Genomic DNA, 21,049 nt, shown 5'->3' with positions numbered 1-21,049 from the left:
AAAACAAAACCATCCCTTTGTCTTTTACATGACTTCACATGGATAGTGGATATCATGGCTTGCCTTCTGGTGGGGTGAGGGGAAGTGGAGGGAGGGAGAGAATTTGGAACTCGAAATTTTTTTAAAAAATTAAATGTTGAAAGAACTTCCCCTACCCTCAAGGAGCTTAGATTCTATTAGGGATACAATGTGGCCTCAAGGAAGTCAATGTGATGTATATAAAAATAACAGAGTAATTTCCAAAGGAACAGAGTCTTAATCCCTGGAGAGATCAGGAAAGGTCACATGGTGGGGAGGAATATCTGGGGCTCATGTGGAGCTGTTCACTGGCAGATTTCTTAGCAATCAGAAGTATCCCAAAGTGAAATGGACCTTCTTGGTGGGGAGGGGGTGGGGGAAGGCTTCCTCTTTCTGGAAGCTCTGAGCGTCAAGGCACAGAGACAAGAAATGGAGTATGTGCAAAATAATTTAGTGAAATTTAATGAAAAATAAGATGAGAAAGGTAAGTAGAATCCACACTGTTGACTTATTTTGAGCTTGAAGTCTACTATGACCCCAGACTTTTTTCAGATGACCTGCTTATCAAACCACACTTCCCTCACTTTATACTTGTAAAGTTGATTAAGGTTTTTACATTTGCCCTAATTATATTTCCTGTTATCAGATCTGACTCAGTGAACTAGCCTTTCAAGACTTTTTTGGATCTTGACTGTCATTTGGAGTGTTAGTGATCCCACCCAACTTAATGTCACCTGCACATTTTATAAGCGTGCCATCCATGCCCTGATCTAAATCATTGCTCAAACTATGAAGCAGCACAGGGCCAAGCACAGATCTCTAGGGAACTCCACTGGAAACCATCAATGACTATTCTTTGGGGTGGGCCATTTGGCCAATTCCAAAGTCAACTAGTTGTACTCTGCCTAGTCCATCTCTCTCCATCTTGTCCACGAGAAGACAGTTCGCCAGTTGCTTTGCTACAGTCTAGCTCAGTTAGCAGCAGCATGCCATGTACTGAGGTCGTCTAATGACCCTGGTGAAAATGTTGCCATTACCTCCTCTGCCTCCATAGCCTTCCCCACACAAGAGAGCAAATGAAGTCATTATAACAACTAGCATTTTAGAGGCCATGCGATTTATTTGAAGTCTAGATATAAGCAATGACCTCTAGCCCTGTAACACCAGTGAAGAGGCTTAATGCCTAGAGCCAGTACTTTGGTTTTCCCAGCTCCACCTAGGTGGAAAATTGGGGTTGGAAACCTACAAGGTAAATACTGACCATGTTCACCACCCTGCCCCACCCCTCCATACCCTGCTGAAAGAAGTAGGTTTGTTTTTTCCATGTGTTACCATGGATAAAGCTGTCAACTTTCAGATTTCCCTATGATGGATAGAGAGAGGGATGTGGGCATGATCAAACTATGAGTGACCCCCGAGTCACTTTGCAGGGTAGTCATAGAGAAATAGCCAGCCTCTCTGGGGCAAGGGCCAGACCCAAGCCCTTCTCAGCTCAGCCATGTTCTAAGAGTCCTGACAGGTGAGCCCAGGTTACCATGGACAACCTACTGCTCTTGGAGGCCTTGGCCTTCCCAATGTGAATTGCACTGACTGCCTCAGCCCAGATTGGTTCCCAGCAGCTATGGCCTTACTGACACGTAAGCCAGATAGAGCCTAGGGGATGCAGCACGACCAGCAATTTCTTTCTATCACCAAGCCACGGCTGCCAGCTACTCTCTGAGAGGATTCATTACCTACTGACCTTTCTCAAGAAGTCAGAACCAAAGCAATAAGACAAACGGATATGAATGGGTGTTGTCCCCAAACATTGTTTATTAAGCACATGCATGTTGCCATGCTAGCTGCCGTATAATGCAGGTTAAGCAAGCTTTCAGTCCAGAATAGTCAGCGTTGATTCAGCTGCCCCTGGGACATTTAACAGGAAGATTGTACTGCAAATGCATGCTGCCTGCAATTCCATCCAATAGGCCTAGCTTTTTTTCCCTAGAGTTTCTCCAACCTTTTCCTCAGCGAGTTTCTCCTTTAAAAGATGCACTGTCATCTGCAGGTGCTCACTGTTTGCATCTCCCATACAGCCCGGGCGATGGACATTCCTTCCCAATGAGGTCCATGAATGAATCCCAGAACCCACTGCTGGCCAACGAAGAGCACTGGGAGGATAACGAGGAGGATGGTCGAGGTAAGTGAGCACAGAAGGGAATCTTCTTGAAGCTGTTCAGTTGACCGGAAAGGCAGAGCCCCAACCCTGTGGCCACAGCTGGCACAAGGTCCTGGCATGACAAGCTTCTGTCCATAAAGGAGCCTGGAGATTGCACACACAGGTTAATGTGGCCTAGCTGAGGGGCAGCAGCTTGGGAGGTTCTCAGCAGCCTTGTGGCTGGTGTTCACTTCTGATCAGCCAGCACCATGAATGAGCAAAGCCTTACACACTGGTAAGCTGTCTTTCCCTGTGGCTCACACTTCATAATATCTCAAAAGTTGAAAGGGGAATCACGGGGCGGTGAGTCCACTCTGTACCCAGACAGCAGAACTGAGAGGATTGGGTGAAAGGTCCAAAGAGGCAGATTGAAGTTCCCTAATAACAAGTGTCATCCCAAAGTGGAATGGGCTGTCTCCACTCTGAAATTCCTCTTCTAAAAACCTCCTTCAGACCCTACTGTGCCATCTCTCACCGGCCTTTACTTGCCATGCTCACTGTCTAAGGACGCTCTTCAGCAACCTCCACATCATCAGATTCAGGGCCTTTTTCTCAGGCCTCATCTCTTGACCTCTTGGCAGCACTCACCCACTCAGCCCTCATGCTTTTCTTTGCTCTTCTTGGCTTCTCTGATTGCTGCTTCTTTTGTTCCTTCCTCCTCCTAAGTCTCAGTATTTCCCATCACCTCTCTGCCGAGCTTGATGTGTCCAACACCCCACTGGGCAGTAGAGGTCTGCCTTTCTAACCCTTCGTTCATTGTTATGGCTTTGAAGGTTTTGCATGTCTCTCGTGTCCTCCGGTTACTGTTCGAGTTTTCATTCACCACTTCCTATTTCTTCCAAATCAATTTGTGGACCCCTTGGCCATGGTCATTTGCCCAAGACTCAAGAGTCCTGGTAAAACTGTGGCTGATTATCCTGGGCAGCAACTCTCAAGACTGCCAGCTTTATTGAAAACTTGGCCAAAAGCTCTTACCACAGGTTAATGGGGGTTTTCATTTGAGAAGCACAAGTTCTCTTAAGCACACCACCGACTGAGTAATAATATCAGCAGGTTCCAGAGGTGCATAAAGAGAAAACAAACACAATCCATTTGTGGGGGGGGGTACCCACAATGTGCTTGGCACGATCTTCCTTCCCAAGAAGCTAGAAGAGCGAGGTTTTCACATTGATCTAATAAAGTCATTTCAAGTTGGGGAAACAGCTCCTCCTCCTGAGGAGGAGGAGCCCAAAGTGAACCTACTGGTGCTAGATCTGACGAGGAGCCTTTGGCTCCATGCCTTTCCCAGCACCGTTCTGGGAGTCTCAGGTCTGGTCTGGCTTTCCCTAGACAGCAGTGCGTAGCAGAGCATCAGTGTCCCAGATGATCCTGAGAGCCAACTCAGGAAACCCGAGTTCTCTGCCCCTAGGTCACTGTGAGCACAAGTCACTCTGTCCCTCTGGGCCTCCAGTTTGTGCATCCATTAAACAAGGGGGTGGGACTAGATGGTTCTAGGTCTTGGCTCTGTACGGTCCAAGGCTTGGACGATTTAGTCTCCTCTGCTTAGGGCTCCTGGATGCTTGTCCACCAAAGTGCTTATGTTAAGCCACATCATACTGAAGGGCAACAGAGTGGACCCTGGGTTCCAGTTCAAACTGTGACTATGCTCCATATCATGCATACGACCTTTGGCATCCCTGGGCCTGTTTTCACATCTGCTCCATAGTAGGTGACTAATAAATGCTTGCTGATTGACTGATTCCAGCAGTCAAACCTGTGATCATAATCTTGACCCTAAAGAAGAACTATTCTAGCATTGCATCCACGGGGCATGCTGTGGTTGCCTTGTAAGAAACCCTGGCTCATGGCAAGCATATTTTCAAAATATCTTCCTCCTTTTCCCCCCTCTCCAACCCCATTAGACTTTTCAGGAAAAATTCCCAAGTTCAAGCTCATGAACACTGGAAATGTCCAACAAAGATGGAATTCAGTATTGCCTTTGTTTAACCACCAGCACATGGCAAGGTGAGCAGCTGCTGGGTCTCACCAGGGACCTGTAATAAGGAATTTCTAGTAAAGAATGCATCAATGAATCTGTCATCTCAGTGTGGGCACTCTCTCCGCCACTGCACCTCACAGTTCTTCTCATCATGGGCCTTCTTGGTCCAAGGTGATCCGTGCCCAGCCATCAACACCTCAAAGTCCTGTGGGGGTTTTTTCAGTGTGAGCACCTCCACCACCAATGCCGATTCCTACACACATAAAACATACTCTTAAGGAATTGCCTGAGACTCAGGGAGATTCAAGTGACTTACCTAAGGTCACACAACTAGTATTAGAAGTGGGATTTGGACCCAGCTCTTTCTGACTCCAAGGCCAGCACTCAATCCCCTGTGCCACATTTCTTCTCTCTCCTTCCACAAACACTCCACAAAAGATTTACCCTCCATGTTGGAGGGTGGGGCTTCCCTTGGGTCTTTGGGTAGTTTCTGGATATGAGTACACTGTTCAGGCCACCCATCTGTTGTGTCTTAGTCTTGTTGCATGGTCATCATCCTTGATAGCTTCTAGTCCACTTCTTGCATGCATCTTCATCAGATTATTTGGGGACAGTCTGCTCTGCCAGTCTGGTGAGAATTCTTCATTTGGGGGTTGGAATGAGGGTGAGGGAAGAGGAGGAGAAGAGTATTGTGCCAGATAACAAGGTTTGAGGGAAGAAACCATTCACACTCACTACAAGCATTGAATCATTTAAGGGAGATAGTAAAGAAAAGCTATACAAATATCCGTGCCCCATGAGCCATGTAACCAGCCCTGGGCCCCTGGATGCCTGCCTCTAGGGCATCTGGCAGTCTCATCTGACGGGGAGGATTGTGGGCTCTTGGGGCCCAAGGTTGGAATTGAGTGACTCTGTCTCCCACTGCTTCCGTGAAGGCAGCATTAGCTAGTCCAGGCCTCTTGTTGCATTGCTGATTAGACAATCTGCAAGGAGCCTCCATAATCATTCTTCATTAAGTTCCTGTCCTGCCCATTCCTCAGTCCCTAGGCCATTAGGCAGATGTAGACTCCAGGTCATAACATTAGAGATCCAAGGCTGGAAGGGCCCTCAGGGTCCATCTTGTCCAGTTTCCTCATTTTACAGAGGAGGAAACTGAGGCCTAGGGAGGTGAAGGGACTTGCCCAAGGTCACACAGGTAGGATTTGAAGCCAGGTCCTCTGACTCTTTTCCTCCACATGACCTCCTTTCCCACTGGGTTCTAAGCAGCCAAAGAGACTCATACATGAAACAATATGCTTTTCTAGTGCTGGTAATAGGATCTATATGAACATAATAGAACATGGGACATGTCTATACAAGATAGGAGAATAAAACATCGGGGCAACTAGCTACATAACAGGCTATAATGGAATATGGAAATCAGCTGTTACCAGATAACAGGGAGTGGGAGAAAAGCCAATCTGCTGTACATGGTCCCAAACAAAGATTCCCCAGCGCTTCCTGACCAAATCTGAGGCCTATTAAGTCCCTCATTACACGTAACTTCACTAACAAGATGGTGTCCAAACCTTGTTATGCAGCACAGACGACCGACCACACAAAGTCAGATCCTGTGAACGTGATCATCTTAAACATCCCGTCCCCTGCTCTGACCTCAGTTCACCAGCTGTGATGAGCAGAACAAGAAAGACATTAAAGGATCATGATAGAAAAATAAATGAGCTTCCACTGGCCGGCTGGGAGTGTTCTCAGCTCCAGCTGGGGACACAGAAAGAGGGCCTTTAATTTACTTGCGTAAATTTGTCCAATGTCTCAGAAAGGGAATTATTTTTCTTATCTAGTGAAATCTTGGTGAATTCAAAACAAACCCTTCAGCCTCAGTTTCTTCTTCTGTAAAATGAAGAATTGGCCCTGCCAGCTCGACATCTATGAGCCTGTGATTGCCAGCATAGCTTTCTGCGGGGAAGGAGAGGCCATGTGGTACAGTGGAAAGAAGGATGGCTTTGGAGTTAGAAGGCCTGAGTTCAAATGCTGTTTCTGCCCATTCCACCTATGTCACTTGGAGCAAAAGTCACTCTGCCTTCCCTGTGCCCCAGCTGTTCATCTGTAAGATGCAGGGTTGGCCCATCTCAGCTCTCTGCTGTCCAAGGCTTGGAGGGATCAGTCTCCTCTACTTAGGGCTCCTGGATGTGTGTCTGCATCATACTGAAGGACAGCATAGGTTGGATTGGAAGGCAGAAGACTTGGGTTGGAATCCCAGCTCAACTACTTTCTACCTCTAGGATGTTGGACTAATCACTTCCCTCTCTGCGATTCTTTGCCCTCCCCCTTAGTAAGGGGACAGACGATCCTGCCCTATATGCCAATTGTAGGGTGGCATACCCTCCAAGACAGTACTGGGATACCAAAGAAAAGGGGTTCATGTCAGCTTGGTTATCAATAGGTTTTACTAGGGTTATTTAAATTGGTTGGGTTGTTTAGGGGAGTTTACTCATAAGAGGCCAGTCATCCTGGGCAGCAGCAGAACAGAGTGACATCATGGACCCCTGCACCAACCCCAGGCCAGGTCAGGTATTATATAGAAACAGAACAAAGAAGGCAGAGTGCCAGGATGGCCCAGGGTCACATGCAAGTTTAAGTTTGCCCGTGGTACAGTTGGAGCTTCTTTTGCTGTTTACATTTACTTAAGGTACTTTACAGTCTCTGTGAGACTCAAGGTCACATTCCCACTGTGGCCTACCCCCCATACACCCTTGAATTGAGGAACTGGATTGGGCGAGCTCCTTCGACCTACAGAACCTGCTATCCCTTAAGTGTATGCACCAATGCTGGAGATGGAAAGGCTGAGGGAGTGATGTTCCGACCACTGTTAACAGCAGGAGAAATGAACAACCAACTAATATGACAAGAACTTACTCTCTTCCAGGCACTCTGCTTCGTGCTGGGGCCTGGTGGCAGAATGGCTAGAGAACCAGGAAGCCCTGGGTTCAAGACCAACCTCTGCCACATCCTGGCTGTGTGCCTTAGCCTGTCAGGGCTTTTGACATTTCTCTAAGACTCGTACACACAGAGAAGGAGCTGACTTGCATTGGCAGAGGGACTTTTATCACCTGGGAGTTCCTCATAGTCATGGAATCCCAGGTTCAAGTGTCTTAAGGAGCTTACACTCTAAGTGGTAAGATGAGCTATGAAGATTCAGCCAACGGTAAAAGACCACGTGTGCCCATTACTGAGGAGTCCTATCTTTCAAGAGGCAACTTAATTAAGCAACTACTAGTTGCCAGATACAAGGCTAGGTATCGGGATACAAATAGGAGTGAATAGTCCCTGACCTCAAAGAGCTTACTAACACTGTAGGAAGGGAGAACAGCATGTTCACAGAAAAGTCAAGTTGGGAAATAAACAATACAAAATGATCTCAGGGTGGAGAGTTGTGCCAACTAAGGGAATCAGAAAGTGCTTCTTGAAGGAGGCAGCAGGCACTAGAGCTGAGCTTTGAAGGGCAATAGGGGTTCCGAGAGAGAGAGGAGGAGGGAGAGCATTTCAGGCAGGAGGTACAGCCTGTGCAGAGGCATAGAGGAGATACTGAACGCCAAGGTTGGAGAACAGCAAGTAGAGTAGTTTGGCTAAAATGTAATATGCATGGCGGGGCGCGGGGGGGGGGGGTGTTAACATGCAGGCATCCCGAAAAGATAGGCAAGAGCCAGAATTGAAGGTCTTTAAATGCCCAACAGAAGAGTTTGTATTTCATCTTCAAGGAGGTGGGGAGCCACTGAAGTTTCTTGAGCACGGGAGTCTATCAATCATATCTCTATTTTAGGATTATCACCTTGGTAGCTGAGTGGAGGATAGGTTAGAGAAAAGCAAGACTGGATGAAGCGAAACCAGTTCAAATAAGCGATAGGCCAGGCAAAAGATAGCAAGTTGTGGTGGGAGTAGAAAGAGATGGACTATAGAGATGCTCAGGATTTGCACTCAACAAGACTTGGTGACCGATTGGCCATAGGACACAAGTCTCAGTGAAGAGCTGAGGATGACTCCCAGGTCATGAACCTGGGTGATTGAGAGATTGGTGGTGCCTGTGACAGAATTCAAGAGGAAAGGTGGCTTTTGGGGGGGAAGGGGGGATGAATTTTGTTTTGGAAGTGAAGAGTTTGAGCTACTTCTGAGACATCCAAGTAAAATCAGTAGGAGACTATGGATAGGCATCCTACTTCAAGGCTGAGTAGGATCAATACTGTAGGAGTACAGAAAAGAGAGAAGTCACTCTGGGATGGGCTAGGGTGGTCAGGGAAACTTCACGGAGGAGGTGGGCCTTATAAGGTGGGCAGCTAGATGGTGCTACAGTGCATAGAGCACCAGTCCTAGAGTGAGGAAGACCCGGGTTCAGATCCAACCTCACTATGTGACCTTGGGCGAGTCACTTCACCCTGCTTGCCTCAGTTTCCTCATCTGTCAAATGAGCTAGAGAAGGAAATGGCAAACCATTCCAGTATCTTTGCCAAGAAAACCCTTAATGGGGTCACAGAGCCAGACAGGACTGAACAAGATTCAGATTGGCCAAAAAGTGAGAGAGACTATTCTAAGAGGCAGGGATTGGCATGAGTAAAGACTCCCAGATAAGAACATGCAACCATGAGAGGGCTGGCCCAGCTGCCGAGGTGCACACAAGGGAGTAGTGAGACAGAAGGCTGGAAAGGTAGGCTGGGCTAAGATTGCATGGGCCTTTGAATGACAAGCAAACATTTTGAATCAGTCAATTAAAAAGCATTTTTCAGCTTACTGTGTGCCAGGCACAATGCTAAATGCTTTACCTCCAAAGGGGGAGGAGGAGCTAGTGAAGCGGAGATGGGGGGAGATGAAAGTGTTTGCATATGCACCTCTTCTCCAGAAGATTCCTTGAGTCCTTCCAAGTCATGGGCCTTCCCAGAATGGGGAGAAGTACCACCTCTCTGGGGCAGCCAGCAGATAAGTGTTCTGGTGCCAAGTTAAGAGACCTTTCCGATGAAGAGCTTTGTGGTTTAGAAGTCTCTCCAGGTAATTTTCCAGCCAATCACCTCAAGGTCACAGGCAGCCTTTGAATCTATTTTGAAGAAAGAATCCTTTTCTTAGACCAAGCCCCATGAGGCCAGCCCAAGGGGCAAAAGGATGCTAACCCAGGGAGTCCTACCCTAACGTGCTTATTTCACCCCAGGACCACCTACTCTTTCACCCGAACCAACAGCCACAGCCTTTGTTTGAGATGTTCTTTTGGAAAGGGAAGGTAGAGCTGTGGAAGATTTCTTTAAGGTTGATCTCCAGTCTTGTAAAGAGCGATCAGAAATTAATCAGCCCACACAAAAGTTCCAGCAGCCTACTCTCTCCATTAGAGGAGATAGTAAAATGGAAGGTAGTGGCATCTTCTCGGGGCCAGGAATTCTCACCTACCCGGATGAGTTCTTTTTATTATGAATTTTATTTTTTTAATGAACAAAAAATTGATTTTCTCTCCCATTCATTCCCTCCACTAGAAAAAAAGCAAAGACAAAACCCTTATAACAAATATTCAGTCAAGAAAAACCAATTCCCCCATTGGCTGTGTCCCCAAAAGCTAGACCTCATTCTGCAGCCCGAGTCCATCAGCTTCTGTCCTGATGTGGGTAGCATGCTTCATCATCCATCATGAATGACTCTAGCTGGAGGAGGCCAATGAACCGAGACTAGAACAAGTTAGAGAGCCGAAAGGACGGATCTCATTCAAGCACGAACCTGCCTATTATGTGAAAGCCATTACCCTGGGCCCTGGAGATAGGCATGGTGCCTGAACCTGGGATTTCATTAGTGAAGGGAATGTCCGTCTCCTAATGCAGGTCGCTGCCTTTTCCCCGACTCCTAGTACTAAAGCAGGGATTCTTAATCTGCAGCCCATGGACCCCCTCGGGGTCTATGGAGAGAGTTCAAGGAGTCCGTATACTTGGATGGGAAAGAGTGCATCTTTTTTTCCCACTAACTTCTAAGGAATCAAAACGTGCTTCTGAGAATAGGTCTTTTGACTTCAGCAGACTTCCAAAGCAGTCCACAACTCCAAAAAAGGTTTGGAACCCCTGTCCTAAAGAGTGTCCTAGAGCACTAACACTTGGATAAGTTGTGACTTATCCAAGGTGATACAGTCAGCACCTTCAGAGACAGAACTTGACCCTAGGTTTCCCTGGCTCCCAGGCCAGCTCGCAATCCACAACATCAGAAACAGACAAAAAGGAAAAAGTCGTGCCCCTCGAGGGGCCCGTTCTGTGGACAAGCCAATATTCTAGTGGAGCTACAGCCTATAAAGAAAGATGTCAGTACTAGAACTTGAAGGCAAGCAATCAGGGAAGGCTTCCTGTAGGAGGTGGCATCTGAAATAATAAACCATTATGTGCTATGTAGATGTCAGCTACCACTGGCCCTAGAGGATAGAATGAGGAACAAGGGGTGGAAGTTACCAAGAGACAACTCTAAGACCCAATAGGAGGAAGAACTGCCCAACAATGAGAGCTTACCGCACACAGACTCAGTTGCATTGGGAGGTCATGCTTTTCCTATCAGTGGTGTTAAGCAAAGGAAATTGACCACATGTAGGGAAACTAAATCCCTGTAGGGGGATTCCTACATGAAGCTGAGGGTGGGTCCCTTTTCACTGTATATAATTTCTTTCCTTTTGCCTATAATCCTAGTCATGCTACCTAATGTCTAAAAAGCCTTTCTGTGCCTCTCAGTTCCTCTGGATCCCAGAGAGCAGTGGCTGAAAAGTCTCCCAACTTGCAGAGGGCAGATATTGGGAGAATAGCAACAATATGGCGTTATTCGGCAAAAGGGAAGGCTGGGTGTGAAACTTACGAGACATTGCCCTCTAGTGGTCAGTGTAAATCCAGTGTCATTGCCCTCTACATTTAGGTTCAGCAGCCAAATCCCTCCACTCATTTAGGCATTTTCTTTTCTCACTCTTCCTTGCTCCATCCTTCTGGAACATGGTTAATCAGGTTGTAGCCAGTCTACCCTCACATTTTTCAGTTACCCTTATTAGTCAGAAGAAATCCTGGAAGCCACTCCCTAAGTGGTAGCACAGTCCCTGCACTAATGTCATAAAGTGGAAAAAGCTGAATTTGAAGTCAGAAGAGCAGGGTTTGAATCCTATGGCTCAGCTCCTTACTGTTTGTATGACCTTGGATAAGCCACCTAACTTCTCCAGGCCTGAGTTTGCTCATATATAAAATGAGGTGGTTAGACTCAGTGGCCTGTAAGGTCCATTCTATCTCTAGATCCATAATCCTATCATTGCTAAACTACTGTCAGTGATATTTGAAAGATCACAGAAAATAAGAGAGGTACCCTAGGCCTGAAGAAGCAAAATGTCCTAATTTTCTTTTAAACAGTGAACAGAGGCTTCAAACTATAGGCTAATGAGCTTGACCTTGTTTCCTGGGAAAATGCTATGGCTTTTCATTAATGAGATGATTACTGAGTATCTAGAAAGGGAAGAGATGATTCTAAAGAGCCAGAGTGGCTTAATCAAGAATAGGTCATGCTAGAAGAACCTCATTTCCTTTTTTGACAGGGTTATCAAAATTAGTGGTTCAGAGGAATGCTAGAGATAATAAGTGCCAGACAGTTTACCTAGATCGTAGCAAAGCATTTGCTACAGTTTCTAATACTATTCGTGCAGAAGATGGTGAGATGAGGACTAGGCAGGAATATAAGCAGGACTCAGAATGAATTGAATGGCCTGACTCCAGAGCCATAAACAATTCCATGTCATTTGGACAGTAGGTCTCCACTGGGCTCTCTGCTTGGCTTGGTGCTGTTTACCATCATTATCAAGGATTTGCATAAAGGTATAGACTTATGGGCTACCCATCCAATTTGCAGATGCCATGAAGTAGAAAGAAATAGCTAACACACTGGATGACAGTCAGCATCCAAAAAAGCCAATCTTGGCAGGCTAGAGCACTGAGATGAGTCTGATTAGCCAGAATTCAATGGAGCTAAATGTAAACTCTTACACAAAAACTCCAAGTCACAAGTTGGGGACGTATGGTTAGACAACATTGCCTGAAAATGAGCTGGGACTTTGAAGAGACTGTAAGGTCCACAAGAGTCACCGATGTGCCACAGCAATCAAAAGAAGCTAATATGATCTTGGGCTGTAGTGAAGGGCAGACGATAAGCCTTCTGCATCAGCCCTCTTTAGAGGGATTGGGGTATCTGGGTCCCACAGGTTCTGAAGGACCTTGACAAGCTGGAGTGTGTCCAGAGAAGGGCTGCATTCTGTGTTGTATGAGAATTACCCGAAGGAGCCAAGGATGTTGAAGTTGGAGAAGAGGCTTGGGAGAAAATGAGAGCTGCCTTCTGGTATTTGAAGGGCTGTCATGTAAAGAAGGGATCAATTTGTTTGGCCCCAGAGGGCAGACCCAGGAGCAGAGAATGGGTAGACATTGCAAAGAAGTCCATTTAGGCTCAATGATGGGGAAGAAAGTAGAGCTGTCCCCAAGTGGCGGAGGACGCTGCCAGGGCAGGCAGTGGCTTCCACCTCATCGGCAGTCTTCAAGCAGAGCCTGGGGGAGCACTTGCATCTACATTATCCGAAAAAGGCCTTCCTGATCTGGGTTCCACTGGGTGGCTACTGAGTTAGTTCCCTTCCATCCCTAACATCCTGTCATCGTGTGATGCTGGATTTTCATCATTCACATTTTCAGAGCATGTTTGAATGCCGAGTTTGGAGGTGCCATGAAGGAGGCAACAAATTATAAGATGACACAATCCTTGCCCTCGGAAGGCTTAAAATATAATTGGGAACACAAAAGTAGTGCCCTGAAACAGTCAGAGCACAGAAAAAGGCCTGTTTGGTGCTGACCCTAAGTGGAGTGAGAGTCCAAAGCCAGGAGAGACTGGCATGAGCTGGGCTTCACTACTCACATCCTGAAGAAGACCACTCAGTCCAGGCTAAGGGGACAGGGTGAGAAAAACCAGACATAGAAGTTTTGCTTTATTTGGAAAGCAGTAGGGAGCTGTTGTGGGGTCTTAGACAGGAGGGAAGAAAAATGAAAGAAGTGAGGTGTTTTAGTCTGATAGTGTAGGGTCAGAATGGATTAGTTGGGGGAAAGGAGTGACTGAAGATAAGGCCCACTCACAGGCTATTGCCAAAATCTAGATGTGAGGTAAGAGGTAGTAACAGAATCAACAAGCATTTATTAAGTACTTACTATATGCTATGGATAGGGAGCACAGACAAAAGAATCCCTATTCTCCAGGAGTTCACATTCTTTGGAAGGGGATAACACATATCCTATATACAGGGACTATGTAAAGAATAAAGAGAAAGAGATTCAGTAGAAGGTACTTGGAGGAGGGATCAGGAAAGGCTTCAGGTAGAAGACAGGTGCTTGAACTGAGTCTTGAAGGAAGTGACAGGTCTTGTGAGGCCAAGATGAAGACAGTGCATTCTGGGCCTGGGAGATAGATGGTCAGTACAAAGGCTCAAAGGTGGGAACTAGAGTATTATGTGTGAAGAACAGAGAGAAGGCCGAACCTTAGTGTGCAGAAAGTCATGTCCAGTGAGGCTCAAGAGATAGCCTGGGGTCGTTAGGAAGTGAAGTTTATATTTTAGCTTAGAAGCACTAGGGAGCCCTTGGAGTTTCCTGAGGAGGAGTGGCATGGTCAGATCTCTGCTTAAAGAAAATCACTTTGGCAACTGTGTGAAGGATGAATTGGAGCAGGGAGAGGCCTGAGGCAAGGAGACCAATTAGGAAGCCATTACAGTGACCTAAGCAGAAGGTGATATGAACAAAGGTAGTGGCTGTATAAATAGAGAGGAGTCCAAATGTGAAAGACGCATAGGTAGAAATGACAAGTTTTGTCAACTGATTGGATGTTAGAGTGAGGAGACAAGGATGACACCAAGTTTAAGAAACTGGAAGATGGGTGTTACTCTCAATGGAAATAGGAAAGTTTGGGGGCAGCTAGGTGACACAGTGGATAGAGCACTGGCCCTGGATTCAGGAGGACCCGAGTTCAAATCCGGCCTCAGACACTTAACACTCACTAGCTGTGTGACCCTGGGCAAGTCACTTAACCCCAATTGCCTCACCAAAAAAGAGAGAGAGAGCGAGAGAGAGAAATAGGGAAGTTTGGTAGAGAGTTGGGCTTGGCAGTGGAGGAAAGATAATGATCCCTATTTTAGGACATGTTGAGTTTCAGATGTCCCCACGCCATCCAATTTGAAATGTCCAGTGGGCAGATATATAGGACTGGAGCTCAGGAAAGAGACAGGGGCTGAAAATGTAGATCTGTGGATCATCTACATAGAAATGATAATTGAACCTATGGGAGTCAATGAGATCAGTAAAGGAGATGAGGATAAAGAGAAAGGTAAGAGACTGAGGATTGAGCCTTCTGAATGACTCACAGTTCAGAGGCATGATATGGATGATGAGCCAGAAAAGGAGTCTGAAAAGGAATGGTCAAACAAGCAGGAAGAGAACCAGGAATGAGCAATGTCATCCAAACCCAGAGAGGAGAGAGAATCTCTAGGAGAAAAGGAGAGTCACCAGTGTCAGAGGCTATAGAGAGGTTCAGAAGGATGAAGAATGAGAAAAGAGCATCAGATTTGGCAAGTAAGAGATCACTGGGGGGCAGCTAGGTGGTGCAGTGGATAAAGCCCCAGCTCTGATTCAGGAGGACCTAAGTTCAAATCCAGCCTCAGACACGATACTTATTAGCCGTGTGACCCTGGGCAAGTCACTTAACCCTCACTGTCCCACAAAAAAAAGGGGGACAGCCAGGTGGCGCAGTGGATAGAGCACCAGCCCTGGAGCCAGAAGGACCCGAGTTCAAATCCAGCCTCAGCCACTTTACACTTACTGGCTGTGTGACCCTGGGCAAGTCACTTAACCCCAATTTCCTCACCCCCCCCCAAAAAAAACCACCCGGTGAGGAAACTCCTACCAATATAGGTTGGTACCTTCTGTTTAGCCCCAGAAGGCAGAACCAGGAGTAGTGAACAGGTGGATGCTGCAAAGAAGTCAATTTAGGCTCAATGAGAGGGAAGAAATTAGAGCTGTCCCAAAGTGGCTTACAGTCTTAAAGAACTGCCTAGATACTAAGAGGTTAAGTGACTTACCCAGGGTCACTCAGCCAGCATGTGTCAGAGATGAGACTTGAACCCAGATCTTCCTGGCTTCAAGGCCAGCTCTCTATCCACTAAGCCATACTGCCTCTAATAATATTAGCTAACATTCAAAAAGTCCTTTAATATGATCTAATATGCAAAGCCCTTAACATACATCATTTCATTTAATCCTCATAACAATTCTGTGAGGTGAATACTATTATTATCTCCATTTTTATCCATGAGGAAACTGAGGCTGAGACACATTAAATGACTTGCCCAAAGTCACACATCTAAAAAGCGTTTGAGGCAGGATTTGAACTCATCTTCCTGACTTCAAGTCCAATAACTTTGGAGGCAGCAGTTTCAGCTGACTGATGAAGTTGGAGGCCAAAGTGTAAAGGGTTAAGGAGTGAGAAGAGAGGAAGTAAAGACAACAAGGGCAGACAGTTCTTTGAGGATGGGGGAGACTTAGAAATGTTACAAGGCAACAGGGAAGGAACCATTAGATAGGGAGAGACTGAAGAGAGAGGGATAATTGAGAGCACACACTGCTGGGGAAGATATGTGAGGGGTTGGGTTCAGGTCTTACCAGACACTAAAGGAAAGGCGATAGTGGGGAATGATGTCAAAGGACTTGGAGATGGAGAGAAGGGGAGAAGAGGGAGCTCATGGTGAATGGCCTTAATCTTCTTAATCAAGTAAGAGGTCTGAGAAGATAGGTAGAGGGGGAAGGAGGTACAGGAACGGCTTTTGTGGGGAGTAGGATAGGGAATCAGTTAGGGAGAAATAAAAAGATTGCTTTGCTGCAGTGAGGCCCTCACTGTTGAGGAGAACAGAGACAGAGCAAACCTAGGAGACATTCTGAAGGAAGAAACAACAGGACATGCTGAAGAAGTATGAGCTTGAGTTTCTAGTCTGAAAAACTGGTGAAATCATGGTTGCACTGACTGGGAATTGTAGCCTCTTTAGAAAGAAGACAATTCAGGGGAGGATGTGCGTGCTATTGGAGGTGATGGCGGCTTGTTCATGTTGGCTGAATCTAAATAGTTGGAAATAAGGAATTCTAGGGAAAGTGGAAAATCTGGACTGGAGACAGTGACTGTTTCCAGTGGTTGAAGACATGGGAATAGATGAGGGCAATGAAAGAGAAGATCACGGGTAGAAGACATAAAAGGACACAGAATGGGAAGAGAAGCAGGAATATCAAACATTACACCTAAAAAACACCATAGAAATGGTATGTTGGGGCAGCTAGGTGGCACAGTGGATAAAGCACTGGCCCTGGAGTCAGGAGTACCTGAGTTCAAATCTGGCCTCAGACACTTGACACTTACTAGCTGTGTGACCCTGGGCAAGTCACTTAACCCCAATTGCCTCACTAAAAAAAGAAAGAAAAAAAGAAATGGGATGTTACTGCTGGAAGGGAACTTAGAAAATGGACCAGAGGGGCCATCCAGATGGGCCTTTGGAACACGGAACATCGAATTTCAGATCGAGAGGAATCTTAGAGATCATCTAGTCCAACACATGTTTTATAGACAAGGATAATGAAGAGAAGGGAAGTTCTTGCTCAACATCCCTGGTCTCTGTCTTTGAGTGTGTAATCAGAATGACAACAGCTGGTCAGAGCCATAGCTATGACATGCCTGCATGAGCCTGGATGAGACAGAACAGACAACAGAAATGAATGAAGAATGCTTCCGTGCTCCTGTTTCTGGTCTGCTGTCATTCTTCAGGATTGCATCTCTGTCTCTTTCTGTCATATTCCTCCCCCAGAAGAAATGCAGTCTGGAAAAGATGGAGTAAATGTACCTACACTCTGCCTCTTTGAATAACCAAAAAACCAAAGTTCCTTTTTCTTCTCCCTCAAGTTCTTTGACCACATGGATGAATTTGGCAGCTTGCCAGCAGGGAGAATGTGGCTGCCTTTCTCTGCGCTCCCTGGGATAAGCCATCCCTGGGACCAGAAGCCAGGAACAAGAGCTGGAAGGGACCTGAGAGATCATCTGGTCCAACCTCCTTAGTTTACAAAGAAAATGGAGGCCCTAAGGAAGGGACTGGACCAAGGTCATATATTTAGTAAATGGCACAGTCAGAAATTGAACCCAGATCCTATGAGCCCCAAAGCTGGTATTCTTTCTGCTATGCAAAGTTGTCTTTCATTAGTGACCAGATAAATCACTAGCCCACTCTGGCAAGCCTGGCCTCTAGATGAGACTCTCCCAATAGCCTGAACCCCAGGAAATTCTGCCTCCTCAGCTGGCAGTGTCAAGGTTTGCTAATCTTCTTAGGGAAGTCATCCCATGCCTATCCATCCTTCTTCCCCCAAGATCTCAAGCCCCTTTGCTGAGACATTGACTTGTCCTCCTAGTGCATCTGCTACCCGGCCAGGAATAGTGCTTTTCCCTTGTTCTAACTTGGGCAACCCTCAGTTTTTTCCTCTGTAAAATGGTTGTACTCGATAATCTTAAAGGTCCCCTTCAAGTCTAAATCCTATGACCCAGCTTGGAAGAATCAGGGATTTCATGAGGAAAGCCCATGCTAGGTGAAAACTTTGAGAAACCCTTGCAGAATTTGGTGTCCCTCATTTAGCAGAGAATCTTCTGGCACCACCAAGAATTAGGAGGAGGAAAGCAAAGCACGCGTCCCATAAATGCTAAAACTTGAGCTTCCTCTGCTCTAGACACCTCTTTCTCCTGTGGAAATACACTAAGGCCTAGAGTGCTGTAATAACTGAAGGCCTTGACTGTGTCACACACAGAATAATGAGGCCCAAATATTTGCAAAGTTCACCGTCTCCAGATAAATCCCACTAGCTATGATAAGACATGGCACCTGACGCTGAGGAGCAGGTGGAAGCAGGTAGAGAGGACCAGATGATGGCATCAAACAAGCTGTGGCGCTTTAAGGCCCAGCAAGGGGCAGAGCCCTGCGTTGGGAGGAGGCTCTGCTTCTGGGACGTGTGGCCCAGCCAAGTTCAGCCAGTCTTTGGAAATGTGTTTATAAGGGGTCATTTAGATAAGCACCAGAGAGGTACTAGGGTCTAGAGCTGGAAGGGACTTTAGAGGTCATATGGCAAAACCCCTTGCATTTTTATGGAAGAGGAAACTGAGGCTCAGTGTGACTAGGCAACTTGCTCAGAGTCAAAGACTAATGAACAGTGCTGGAATGGGAAGTCAGGGGTCAAGCATCGCACTGCTAGCTGTGTGACCTCGGGCTGTTTCCTTGTCTGAGCTCTCAATCTCTGATCCAGTGTAAAGGAGGTATGGCACTTCGTATGTGAGAGTTTCAGGTGGTGGATGAGCGGGAACCTTCCTGCCCCTGGTCTGCCTTTGGTCATGTGGGGCTATGGCAAGAGTTCTTAAATCTACTGCTTTCCGGTGTGGGATGAGGGAAGAAAAATGAGCTAAGGGTGAACTGTGCCTGTGTATCCTGTTCGTCATAAGACAGGCCATTCATTCCATTTCCCAAATTGGGTTTGCTTAGGATTGGAATAAGGCCTAGACTTGTGTCAGTAGATGCCTACATGACTATACATGCTTGGAGGAGGTAGGGGACTGAATAGGGTGAAGGACAGGGAGTACCAGGAAGGCAGATCACCAGAGTTCCTTCCCCCACGAGTGATGGCTGGCCAGGTGGCTTCTGCAATGGGCTTTAACCAGTGAATACCCTTGCCAGTCTTAGGCTGGGAGAGTCCATTCTCAGGTCTCTGACCTCAGAAAGCTGGGGATGAATCTAGGTGCCCCACTGTGTTTCTGCTCCAAAGCAAACTTGCTGTTTCTAGGGGGAAGAGACAGTGTACTTGCAGAGGTCTCCTACCTCCCTCCCCAAAGAACCCAATGACAGGGCACAGGTCAGTCCTGCCACAGCTGGCTCTGTCCTCTGGAAAGGGAAAATAAGTGGCAAAGGAAAAGGGTTAACTAGACTTATTATCTGCCAATTCCTCTGATATGGGCCCATCTGCCCCATAGTCTTAGCTAACCAGGTCATTTTGGAGAAAGCCTCAGTCCCTGAACTCCAAATCACAAGCTGCTCCCCAGTCGTCTCAACAGGGAATGCCTATACTCTGTGGGGGAGAGCTAGGCTCACAGGTCTACTTCGTGTGGTCAGTCAGTCACAGTGCTAAGAACTGGGGATACAAAGAAAGACAAAAGACACTCTCTGCCCTTGAAGAGCTCAAAATCTAAAGGAAGGGGGGGAGGAAGGGAGGGAAGAAAAGAAGGTGCTTGAAACAAGCACTTATTAAGAGCCTGCTGTGTGCCAGGTGTTACACACCAAGTGCTTTACAAATATTGTCAGCTAATCTTCATAACCCAGTGAGGTAGGTGCTGTACTTCTATGCAGAGGGAAACCTGTACCCACCTGACCCCACTCTGGGGGAGGACTGGGCCCTATTTTCTAGGGCAAGAATTACACTCATTTGTCTATAGCGTCCAGGGGAAGAGCTGTGCACATGGCCACACCATTCAGGGAGAGTTATGCGCTTGTATGCATCCATATTCAATTATTGTTCTGGAGGAAGTCCCTGGGGCAATTGATTTCATTTGCATTTGATTTGTTCCTTTCCTTCATAACCATCTCATTCTAACAGCGTGGCCTGATTTGGACCAAGCCACTCCATGACCTGTACATCTCACCTGTTTCCTTTTTCCATGTTTTAGATTTCCTGGAAAGCTCATCATCGCTTACCATTGAAATGGAGACATAGCACTTTCCCCATCTCCTGCTTCTGTCCACTAGGTCAGTACTGGGGAAGAGCACTAGAGGAGGAGGAGGAGGAGGAGGAGGAAGGAAGTCCTCAGCCCAGTAAACTAGGGGTTAAAATCATTTCTCTAATGTCATTTGCATAATCATTCTATAGGTCATTTCCATGAAGGGGATGCTCCGAAGGATGCCCACAGCCCCTCCATTCATACCACACTTCTCATCTTGAGTCAGTTCCAGTCATATGACAAAACAGTATTTGGGCTTAGAGGGAGGGGGCAATAAGTTCCACAGCAACATCACTGCAATGAGCCCTTGGTTAAAGGGCAACATAGCAAGGTTTAGTTAATGAAAAAAAACCTCACAGCTCTGTAGTAGTTTGTTTTACCTACTGTATTCCTCACAGCAGCACTATCATTACACCCATTTTACAGATGGGCATACTGAGGTTTAGAAAGATAACTAGCAGGTGTTGGAGCTGTATTCGTGACCTTATTACAAATGGGGAGTCTGCTCTTACCAGTCCCCTGGACTAACAAGGATCTGAAAATGGTGGTTATCCAAGGAGAGAGGCAGCAAGGTCCAGGAGAAAGCACTGAATTGGGAGTCAGAGGCCCTGGTTTCACACGCCATTTCTTACCTGCTCTGATATACAATGGACTTTGGGGTCTCTGGCTGCCCTTGATCCTGGATCCAGTTCAAGGTATCGATTTTCCCACTTTACATTTCAAACCTAAGCCAGGGAGAGCCTCTGCTTGAAATGATCAAGGTTAAATATAGGTCCTTTTCTCTTGACTCCATTATGTCAGTTAATACCATCCACCCACTCCCAGTCCAAGAATACCCTCCCCTAGTCCCCTGAGCAAATACTGCTGATGTGTTAAGTAGTGGCAGGACAGGCCACATGTGGGATTCATAGTGGAAAGTATTTTCTTAGTGAAGAAGTAAACAACTCTCTTCTAGCAGTACTCCCAAATAAATAAAGCCTGTGTAATCCAGCAGGGAAAGATGTCATTCTAGGAACAGG

The 21,049-nt window shown here is 46.5% G+C and overlaps 1 protein-coding gene across 4 annotated transcripts in view; it reads left to right on the top strand.

The window, feature by feature from the left end:
• The window catches only part of ZDHHC15 (zinc finger DHHC-type palmitoyltransferase 15), an 88,975-nt gene that overhangs the window by 44,513 nt on the left and 23,413 nt on the right, over positions 1–21,049 (top strand). For 2 of the 4 annotated variants that reach the window (XM_043973808.1, XM_043973807.1), the window contains exon 10: positions 2,094–2,197. In XM_043973808.1, the coding sequence (XP_043829743.1) occupies positions 2,094–2,197 (104 nt within the window). Of the gene's footprint in view, positions 1–2,093; positions 2,198–5,773; positions 5,893–19,979; positions 20,059–21,049 lie in introns of those variants that run through there. The other 2 variants (XM_043973806.1, XM_043973805.1) reach the window with 2 other exon arrangements.

Source organism: Dromiciops gliroides, chromosome X (genome assembly GCF_019393635.1).
Source record: "Dromiciops gliroides isolate mDroGli1 chromosome X, mDroGli1.pri, whole genome shotgun sequence".
Classification (NCBI taxonomy): Eukaryota; Metazoa; Chordata; class Mammalia; order Microbiotheria; family Microbiotheriidae; genus Dromiciops; species Dromiciops gliroides.
Note: the sequence above shows the minus strand (reverse complement) of the source record. Positions and strands in the feature narration are given on the sequence as shown.